We start from the raw sequence: 11,038 nt of genomic DNA on the forward strand, positions 1-11,038 counted from the left end.
TTGATTTAACATGACTTAAATAGATATCAATATTATAAAAATGTTTGCATTTGGTTATGGCTGTGAAATTATGTTTAAATGGCTCTGCACTGCTGCTATTTTCTGCCTTGCAATATGCAAAAAGAGTTTTCCCATTCCAGTATTTTTATATTGGCATTTCAAATGCTCTAAATCAGTAGTTAACCCCATCACACCCAAGGACCCTTTTTAATAACAAGTATTTTGTATTGCTTCCTTATCTTGAAATAAAATTCATAGATAATATGAATTACCTATACTTGTCATTTCGAAAAAATCAATAAATATCCTAATGCAAATAAGAAAAAATGAAAAGATTTGTGATAAAGATACAGATTTCATTAAGGATTCATAAATGCAGAGGCAGAACTAGCTTAGGGAAAATAATCAAGTCGTCAGAGGCTTGGACTTATCAGTGTAAATGAGCCAGAAATGGAGGCTCACATAGGTTTGTGTCTTGGTGAATAGCATGGACCTATTTCTTTGATAATGTAGGGGTTTTGTTAGGGGTTGGAGGGGTGTTCAGACAGGGTCTCCGTATGTTCCCCAAGCTGGTCTTGAACTCCTGGGCTCAAGCAATTCTCATACCTCAGCCTCCTGAGTAGCTAGGACTAGATAATGTACTTTTGGTGGGGGTTGGGGAGGTTCTGTTTTTTTTGAGACAAGGTCTTTTTCTGTCCCCCAGGCTGGAGTGCAGTGGCGCCATCAGGGCTCACTGCAGCCTCAAACTCCTGGGCTCAAGTGATGTTCCCACCTCAGCCTCCCAAGTAGCTGGGACTACAGGCGCATCACCATGATGGGCTAATTTTTTTTTAATTAATTTTTTTTTTAGAGACAGGGTTTATCTATGTTGCCCAGGCTGGAGTGTGTGTGTGTGTGTGTGTGTGTGTGTGTGTGTGTGTGTGTGTGTGTGTGTGTGTGTGTGTGTGTTTAAGTAAATAATCCTTAGAAACCAAAGCACCATTGTCCCTCAGTATACACAGAAGTCTAGTTTTACTCTTGGAATAGTCAACATAGGTTAAAACCATGCACAAATATTATAGGGTTGTGTAGAAAGCAGTTAGATTCTAGGGTTTTAATCAGGTTCCCCATCCACACAGATGTCTCATAGAGCACACAGAAGCCAGGCAGGATGAGAAGCAATCCTTGGTTGTGTTGGTGACAGTCGCATGCATTGCAGACAGTGCAGCACCCCTGGTCCCCGCCAGCTGCAGAGGTAGCAATCATTGCAATGAAAAGGAAAGTGCTCCCACCAATTTTCAAATATCTCCATTCAGCATCACTACTCCGAATGATCTGCTCTTCGTTTGATTAACAAATAACTAACGAGACAGTTCTGCATCATATCTTTTCACTGGACTTGAAACTCAGGAGAGATGCCAGAGCTGACTCTGCAGGCTGCGGAGCTGAGCTCCTCGCCTCTGTGGCACCCGAGGCCCCGGGCCCTTCTGTCTGTGGAGCAGCACTAACCCCATCGCTGCACCCACCTTCTGCTACAAGCATCTCTGCCCTCAGGCTATTCCCTGATGTTCCGTGCACCCAGGAAACTCACCAGTGGGGGCCTGGAATACCTTGTGTATGTGGAGTCTGTATTAGAACAGTAGAAATAACTGCCTTCGGGCACACACTTGACATACTGATACTGTCATGTTAGGAGTGTTTATTTGTATTTGGTGCTTTAAAAATCACCAAATGGGCCAGGTGCGGTGGCTCATGTAATCCTAGCACTTTGGGAGGCCAAGGCAGGCGGATCACCTGAGGTCAGGTGTTTGAGACCAGCCTAGCCAACAGGGTGAAACCCCATCTCTACTGAAAATCCAAAAATTTAGCTGGGCATTGTGGTGGGCACCTGTAGTCCCTACTACTCAGGAGGCTGGTGCAGGAGAATCACTTGAACCCAGGAGGTGGAGGTTGCAGTAAGGTAGAGATTGCACCACTGCACTCTAGCCTAGGTGACAGCGAGACTCCTTCTCAAAAATAAAAAATAAAATAAAATAAAATCACCAAATGCTCTCATGTCCCTTTGTTTTTGCATATTAAGAGCTCATTTCTATGCATCATCATCTTTTGCTTTGCAGCTCATGAGGTGCTGTCCAGGGCCCTCTCACACTTAGCCTGCCTCTTCCGTTCTGTTCTGTTTTGATTATTATCAGCTGAGTCATTTCAATAATCATCTAGTTGCTCTTACTGCGCTGCCTGAGTGCATACTGGATTTAGTACCAGGTCTTTCATTATCCCCTGTCATTCCAGGCCGAGGCTGAGATGCAGGAGCGCTACTTTGAGCCACTGGTGAAAAAAGAACAAATGGAAGAAAAGATGAGAAACATCAGAGAAGTGAAGTGCCGTGTCGTGACATGCAAGACGGTGGGTGAAGGCGGGGGCTGCAGCAACCCATGGGCCCTGTGTGGTGCTTTTGTGACTCGGCAGCACGTGGAGAACCTGTGGGATCTGGGGCCCTATCTCGTGATGTGTCAGTTAATTAGGCTGGAAAGCAAAGGGCGCAGGTGGCCCAGGACCCAGCTTCCTGCCTGACCTGGCTGCTGTGCTCTGCTGATGGAGTGTTTGTTGAGGGGATTCTTCTCTCATTTGACCACAGCCCCCAGTTTGGATGGGCCCTAACATCTCTTGCCCTGGACCACTGGGTCCGCGTGGCTCTGACTGCTCTTTCTCAGGTTCTGGCGTATCCTCGCTCAGCGTTGTCAGGCCTTGGGACCATGGTTGAACCCCTTGGCCTCTCATGTTATGATCCACCACTGCTTTCCTACTCCTAGCTCAATCTGCTCTGTTGAGTCTCAAGCCAGAGTGTGGATTAGATCATCATCTGTGTTTGCAGAATTTTTATCATAAATCTGTTAGAAAATTCTAAGTCCTCTATTCTTCAACACTGATTAAAAATGGGAAGAAAGGGCTGGGTGTGATGGCTTATGCCTAGAATCCCAGCACTTTTGGATGCCACGGCAGGAGGATCACTTAAGACCAGGAATTTGAGACCAACCCGGGCAACATCGTGAGACCCCATCTCAACAAAAAATAAAAAATTAGCCGGTGTGGTGGTGCACACCTGTGGCTCCAGCTACTTGGGAGGCTGAGGCAAGAGGATCACTTGAGCCCAGGAATCCAAAGCTGCAGTGAGCTATGATCACGCCACTGCACCCTAGCCTGGGCAACAGAGCGAGATCCTATCTCAAAGAGAAAGAAGACAAGAAAGAAGAAAGCTCTTGCTGAACACTGTTCCTTCCATTACCATTTGTTCCCACTATCCCTGTGTGGCAAATCAGCCTACTTAATAAACATGCAGAAGAGGTGGAAGTGGCGTAGCTTACCAAGTGCACCTTTCTCTGTCTTATTCCTTTTAACACTTTAGCTCTCCTATGCATTTGGGGGTCAGCTCCAAATCAGCTACCACCAAAAGTAGGGCTGCCTTGAGAAAGTTTCTGTCTTGGGGCATAAGTAAAGATGATTCTTTTAAACGTAATCTTTGGAAGATTACGTGTCTTTGGAAGACAGGAAATGCAAACCCACCATTGCATTTCACCCCAGATGACAGCTCTTACTCCGACACAGCAGTGGACCTGCAGGCGGACTTAGTGGGTTTGTCTCATGTTGCCACCGTAACAATGATCACAGATGAGGTGGCCTAACACAATGCACATTTATTGTTATTTTATTATGTATTTATTTATTTATTTTTGGAGACAGAGTCTCACTCTGTCGCCCAGGTTGGAGTGCAGTGGCACAATCTCGGCTCACTGCAACCTCTGCCTCCCTGGTTCAAGCGATTCTCGTGTCTCAGCCTCCCGAGTAGCTGGGATTACAGGCACGCACCACACTGCCTGGTGAATTTTTGTATTTTTAATATAGATGGGGTTTCACTATGTTGGACATGCTGGTCTGGAACTCCTGACCTCAGATGATCTGCCTGCCTTGGCCTCCCAAAGCGCTGGGATTACAGGCATGAGCCACCATGCCTGGCCTCACAGTGTACATTTATTATCTCTCATGTAGGTCAGAAGTCTGTGTAGGTCTTGCTGGGCTATAATCAGGGTGTGGCCAGGGCCGGGTTTCCTGCAGACGGGGCTGCAGCAGGGGAGAATCATCTCCTGGCCCAGCTTCTGAGTCACAGCATTCTTGCCTGCCCTCACTTCCTCCATGCAGCCAGCGGCAGCAGGTTGAGCTCTCACCTTGCAGCCCTGAGCTCCGCTTCCACGTTTAAGGGTCCTTGTGATTCCACTGGGCCCACCCAGATCATCTAGGACAATCTCCCTATCCATTAGCAACCTGAATTTCACCTGCAGCCTCGATTCCCCTTCCCTCTGGACCATCACACACTCACAGTTTCGGGGAGTAGGGTGTGCACGTTTTTTAGAGGGCCATCGTCATGCCAGCCTTGGGCTCACCACTCTGCTCTGCACTTTCTGAGGTCGTCCAAGTGTCGAGTTATTGACCAAGCTCAGTGTAATTCCCGGAAGTTACATCGCTCTCTCCCGCACATGTTTTGCTACTCACCCACCCCTTCTCATTCTCCTTGGTCCTTCTGAGGATCGAAATTAAAAGTGAATTCCTCAATCTCTCTGTCTTGGCTTTGCTGCTAATAGGGAGTAAGAATAAGCCTATATCCTTTTTATAGATCATAGAAGAGAATGAAAGAGCTGCTGATCAGTCTTTCTAAATAGATCCCAAGCCTCAGCATCCTATATAAGCAAGGGGCCGTAATGACTCTAGCACAGACTGCCCGAAGCTATTTAGGGGTTTACAGTACGTTTCCTCTCCTGCCCTTGCTGTTGTCATCATGGAACGTGTTACACAATAACAGAAAGTTATTGTGTACTTTGTGCCTGATCAGAAATTGGGACAAACGTGAGAAACGGTGGTATCAGTGTGAGGGAGTCGGGCAATCACACGGGTCACTGTAGCAAGAGGCGAAGGTGGCCCAGTCCCCTAGCAAGGGCCCAGGTAGTGATGAGAGACCAGGTGGTCATGGAGCAGATTGCCCTTACTGCAGCTGAGCATTTGTCCTCAAAGGCTCTTCACCGGCGGTGTGGGTTTTTTGTTGCTCTGTGCAGTGCGCCTATACCCACTTCAAGCTGCTGGAGACCTGCGTCAGTGAGCAGCATGAATACCACTGGCATGATGGTGTGAAGAGGTTTTTCAAATGTCCCTGTGGAAACAGAAGCATCTCCTTGGACAGACTCCCGAACAAGCACTGCAGGTATGACAATCACCTGGAGCTCTTTGTCCCACGTGGGGATTTTCATCTCTTTTTCCAGAGTCTGTGATTCTGTTCCCTTGGAACGTTGGATGATCATTCCATGCCTTCCTATAGCTCCAGGCTACCCTTGGGACTCAAGCTGTTAACTGAAATCCCTGGAAGGAAAGGACCCTGCCCTTTCACTGCTGTCCCCAACACCTAATATAGTGCCTGGCCCATAAGGGGTCCTCAGAAGTGTTTGTTGAATAAATAAGTGAAGAATCATAGGGTGAGGTAGTAAACATGTGTGTGTTTGTTGGTGGCTAGGATGCACATAATATTTTTTTCCTCTCTCCAAAGAGTTATTTGATCATTTTAAATGTCTTTAGCTTGTGAGGACTCTGCTGTTCTTCAGTATCCAAGGGGCATTGGTCCCAGGACAGCACTCTTCCCCACAGGATACCAAAATCTGTGGATGCTCAAGTCTCTGATATAAAATAGTGTCATATTTGCATATAACGTGCACACATCCTTCCATATACTTTAAATCATCTCTAGATTACTTATAATACCTAATACAATGTAAATGCTGCAAATAGTTGTTATATTGTTTTTTATTGTATTTTTTTATTGTGCTTCTAATGTATATATATATATATTTTTTTTTTTTTAATTTGTATAAATTTAAGGGGCACAAGTGCAATTTTGTTACCTGGATAGTTTGTGTAATAGTAAAGTCGGGGCTTTTAGTGTAGCCATCCCTGAAATAATGTACATTGTACCCATTAAGTAATTTCTCCTCCCTCGCCCCCTCCCACCGTTCGGTGTCTATTATTCCGCCTTCTGTGTCCTTGCATACACATGTTAGCTTCCATTTGTAAGTGGGTACATGCAGTATTTGACTTTCTGTTTCTGAGTTTTCTCACTTAGGATAATGGCCTCCAGTTCCATCCATGTTGCTGTAAAAGACATGACTTCATTCTTTGTTATGGCTGAGCAGTATTCCATTGTGTTTATGTACCACATTTTCTTTATCCAGTCATCTCTTGATGGGCATTTAGGTTGATTCCATGTCTTTGCTATTTTGACTAGTACTGTGATAAACATACATGTGCAGAAATCAGTGTACCGATTTCTTGTTCTTTGGGTAGATACCCAGTAGTGGGATTGCTGGATTGAATGGTAGTTTTATTTTTAGTTCTTTGAGAAATCTTCATATGTTTTCTATATGAGGTTGTGCTAATTTGCATTCCCACCAGTGTGAGCATTCCCTTTTCACCACATCCACGCCAGCATCTGGTTATTTTTTGCCTTTTTAATAATAGCCATTCTTACTGGTATAAGATGATAACTCTGATGATGAGTGTTTTTCCGAATACTTTGGACCCACGGATGGGATGCTTGAACCCACAGGTGTGGTAGGCTGACTGTGTGTGTTGTAAGGGTCTTTTGTTTCTCTTTTTACTTTTGGGGGCAACGTCAGATACGGAGGCAGAGCTGCCATGTTTGACAGTCAAGGAACATCATTCACATAGAATACGACGATGGCACCTCTGGAGCTGGGTTAAGGAACCCTCCCTGGTGCAGCATGCTGCCATCGCAGGTCCATCCAGTGCCCTCCCTGTCTCATTCACGTGCTCTTCTTACCCATTCTCCCTCCATCCTATCCCTTCGCACCATCCTCTGCCATTCTCCAATGGTTGCTGTGATCCTCTTGTTAATTTTCTTGTGAACGTGCACTGCTTGCTCTGCAGCCGTTTTTATTTCACATAGGTGGTACAGAATTCTGTCTCGTTTGATTTTGTTTCTCACTTGGCTCTGTGTTTGTAGGATGCGTCTGTGCTCGCTATGTTCATCGGCTTCCTAACTGATGACAGTGCCCAAGGCAGCACCCATCACATTTCACCCGCGGGCACCCTATACCCTCCCCACACATGTCCCCTGGCCTCAGCCCCTCAGTGCTTTCACCACAATGAGTTCTTATTCTTGTCAAGAGCTCTCACTGGGATAGTATCACTGCCTTTTTGTGTGCTTGCTTATTTTCATTTGTTGTTCACTTCCTGGAGTTCATACTTCACTCTCACTTCAGATTCTCCAGGGTCGATCCAGAGATCCGAGGGAGGGAGCCAGGAAGCTGGGCCAGTTCATCACTTTACCAGGAGCTGGCTTGCCAATTTTTCACAATCTAGATTATAATTTTTAAGTAGTTATTTATATATTGATACTTGACTTATTTCCAAAATAGATGACTAAAAATGTCATTATAGCAAGAGCTTATGGAAAACGTTAGAAAAATAAAAAGAAATTCTGTTTATTAAGTACAGGGCACAAATGGAAGGGCACGATGCCTTTCAGCCTCCAGGTGGCACTGTGATTGTAAGAACCATGCTTTTTCTGGACTTTTTGTCAGTTGCTTTTTTTTTTTTTTCCTTCTTTTTTTGAGACAGGGTCTCACTCTGTCGTCCAGGCAGGAGTGCAGTGCCATGATCATAGCCCATTGCAGCCTTGAACTCATGGGCTCAAGCGATCCTTCTGCTTCTGCCTCCTGAGTAGCTGGGACTACAGGTGTGCACCACTACACCCAGCTAATTTTTTTAATTTACTTTTTTTTTATAGAGACAAGGTCTCACTATGTTGTCCAGGCTGGTTTCAAACTCCTGGGCTCAAGTGGGCTCAGCTGCCCAAAGTGCTGGGATTGCAGGCCTGAGCCACCATGCTTGGCTAGTTCTTGATCTAGAACAGAAGGCAGCACACATTGCCTGTAAAATGTCAGTGGTGAATATATTAGGCTTTGTGGGCCAGATGATCCGTCACAACCACACGGCTCTGCTGGTGCAGCCTGAAAGCAACCATAGATAATACACGGGCAACTGGGCACAGCTGTGTTCAAATAAAACTTTATTTATAAAAACTGGTGATGTGCTGGATTGGGGTTGTAGTTTGCTGCCTCCTAACTAGAATAGTGATTTTTTTTTTTTCACAATTTTATCATTGATCTACATATAGGCTACCAGAGTTCTCTTCATTGATACTGAACCAGTCTCTAGAGGTGGAAGGTGATGGTTGGGAGGTTGTAAGGGCTAAGGCCACTGGCGTGCCACCTTTCAGGGCAGAAATTGTGATATGGTTTGGCTGTGTCCCCACCCAGATCTCATCTTGAATGGTAGCTCCCATAATTCCCACAAGTTGAGAGAGGGACTCAGTGGGAGGTAATTGAATCATGGGGCAGGTCTTTCCCGGGCTGTTGTCATGAAAACAAATAAGTCTCATGAGATCTGATGGTTTTATAAAGGAGAGTTCCCTGCACACGCTGTCTTGCCTGCCACCATATAAGACATGCCTTTGCTCTTCCTTCGTCTTCCACCACGATTGTGAGGCCTCCCCAGCCATGTGGAACTGAGTCCATTAAACTTCTTTCCTTTATAAATTACCCAGTCTTGGATATGTCTTTACTAGCAGCATGAGAACAGACTAATGAGAACGAGTAGACTCTAAGCTAGGTAAGGGGAAGGGGAGACAGGCAGAGCATCCCCACCCCACCCCAACCCTCTGAAATCCAAGTGAGCTGGCAGACATACTTCCTTGGCTTTATTATATGTCTTCTCTCTTTCTCTCTCTTTTTCCCAGAGTAAACTTCATAGGAAATAAGTTTTCACCATAGTGTTCACATCCCTTCTCAGGGTGGAAGTCACCCACCATTTTAAAAACGAGGGCAAGAAGGGCTGGACTTGGTGGCTCATGCCTGTAATTCCAGCACTTTGGGAGGCTGAGGCAGATGGAACACTTGAGCCCAGGAGTTCAAGACCAGCCTGGGCAACATAGTGAGACTCCCCATCTCTACAGAAATTTAAAAATGAGCTGGGCATGGTGGTGTACACCTTTGGTCCCAGCTACTCAAGAGGCTGAGGCAGGAGGATCACTTGATCCCTGAAGATCAAGGCTGCTGCAGTGAGCTGTGATCGCACTACTGCACTCCAGCCTGGGCCACAGAGTGAACCCTGTCTCTAAAAAAAATAAAAACAAAACAAGAGTCCCTGGGCCCTTTGAATAAAAAGAGAGTAAAGAGGCTGGGCACAGTGGCTCATGCCTGTAATCCCAGCAGTTTGGGAGGCTGAGGCAGGCAGATCACTTGTGCCCAGGAGTTTGAGGCCAGCGTGGGCAACATAGCAAAATCCCATCTCTCCAAAAAAAAAAAAAGGAAAAGAAAGTGAGTAAAGGCTTTTGGGTTATAAAGAGAAAGGGAGAAGGATTATCCAGAATAGAAAGAAGATTATTCCTTTCTTAGCTCAACCTTTTTGCTCCAAAAAAAAAGAGGAGAAAGGGGCCAAACATAGATTATCCTGCACCAGAGGGCCAGCTCCTTAAATCTGAGTCTCATCCCAACCACCATCAGTTGTAAAAAACCAAGGGTGCATTCATTACCTGCAGTGCGTGGATCCCTGTGGTGCCATCATTATCATTTGAAGCTCCATCTCTGAAGCCTCTAGCTTTGTAAGGACCTACAGACCACTTCCCAAGTCATTGCAGGTTTATTTTTGTCGCATTTGAGCATAACCTCAGATTTGGCATACAATAACGAATGTCACCTTGAACAGCTTCTCCTTGAATGGGGGCCTACTCTCCCCAGGTGCAGTAAGCACCGTCGTCTTTACATGAGTGGGCCTACACCACCCTGCTGAGTAAATCCATCTGTTCTGTTTCAGTAACTGTGGCCTCTACAAATGGGAACGGGACGGAATGCTAAAGGTATGCCATTTGCGTACTAATTTTTGACTCCTTTTAGTGACCCATGCTAATAATGTTGAACCATCTCCTATTAAAATATTTTCATTTTTCTAGGAAAAGACTGGTCCAAAGATAGGAGGAGAAACTCTGTTACCAAGAGGAGAAGAACATGCTAAATTTCTGAACAGCCTTAAATAACCCGAACTTCAGACTTTTCCACAGCCTTCCTGGCCTCCTGTGACTCTGGAAAGCAAAGGATGGGCTGTGCATTGTCCATTGATTCCTGATTGACGCCGTCAAAAACAAATGCTTGTTAAGCCCATAAGCTTTGCCTGCTTACTTTCTGCCATTGGGTTGGTTTGATACCACATTTAACATTGACATTTAAGTGGAAAACCAAGTTATCATTGTCTTTTCTAAGCTCAGTGTGGATGATTGCATTACTTCATTCACTGAAGTTTTTGCCCAAAAATTGGAAGGTAAACAGAGAGCTATGTTTCTGTATCTTTTGGTTATAGGGTGTTCACTTCTTTATCATAACAAAATTCTAGTGTTTATACGAACACCCAGAGGCAAAAGAATTTGGCTTAATTCTCACTCCAGGTAAGTTGCTTAACTTCTGGGCTTCAGTTTTCTCATCTGTAAAATCAGGAAGATTGGACTAAGTGATCCTGAAATGTATTTTTTAGCACTGGATTTCTACAAATAATAAAACTTTTTCCCATCTAGATAATGATCGCATAGTCTTGATGTACGGACATTAAAAGCCAGATTTCTTCATTCAATTCTGTTATCTCTGTTTTACTCTTTGAAATTGATCAAGCCACTGAACCACTTTGCATTTCAGTTTATATATAGAGAGAGAAAGAAGGCTCTCTGCTCTTACATTATTGTGGAGCCCTGTGATAGAAATATGTAAAATCTCATTTTATTTTTTTTAAATTTTTTTATTTTTTATGACAGGGTCTCGCTCTGTCACCCCGGCTGGAGTGCAGTAGTGCGATCACGGCACACTGCAGCCTTGGCTTCCCTGGGCTCAAGCAGTCCTCCCACCTCAGTCTCCCAAATAGCTAGGACTACAGGCGTGCGTGACCAAGCCCAGCTAAT

The 11,038-nt window shown here is 45.0% G+C and overlaps 1 protein-coding gene across 2 annotated transcripts in view; it reads left to right on the forward strand.

Annotated features, from left to right (window-relative positions):
- The window catches only part of MCM10 (minichromosome maintenance 10 replication initiation factor), a 48,453-nt gene extending 37,737 nt beyond the window's left edge, over nt 1-10,716 (forward strand). For both annotated transcript variants that reach the window (XM_019035644.4, XM_019035645.4), the window contains exons 17-20: nt 2,269-2,382; nt 5,082-5,227; nt 9,910-9,952; nt 10,046-10,716. In XM_019035644.4, coding sequence (XP_018891189.3) covers nt 2,269-2,382; nt 5,082-5,227; nt 9,910-9,952; nt 10,046-10,129 — 387 coding nt within the window. In that variant the 3' untranslated portion in view covers nt 10,130-10,716. The remainder of the gene's footprint in view (nt 1-2,268; nt 2,383-5,081; nt 5,228-9,909; nt 9,953-10,045) is intronic.
- Nucleotides 10,717-11,038: the final 322 nt, after the last annotated feature.

This window comes from Gorilla gorilla, chromosome 8 (assembly GCF_029281585.2).
Source record: "Gorilla gorilla gorilla isolate KB3781 chromosome 8, NHGRI_mGorGor1-v2.1_pri, whole genome shotgun sequence".
Taxonomy (NCBI): Eukaryota; Metazoa; Chordata; class Mammalia; order Primates; family Hominidae; genus Gorilla; species Gorilla gorilla.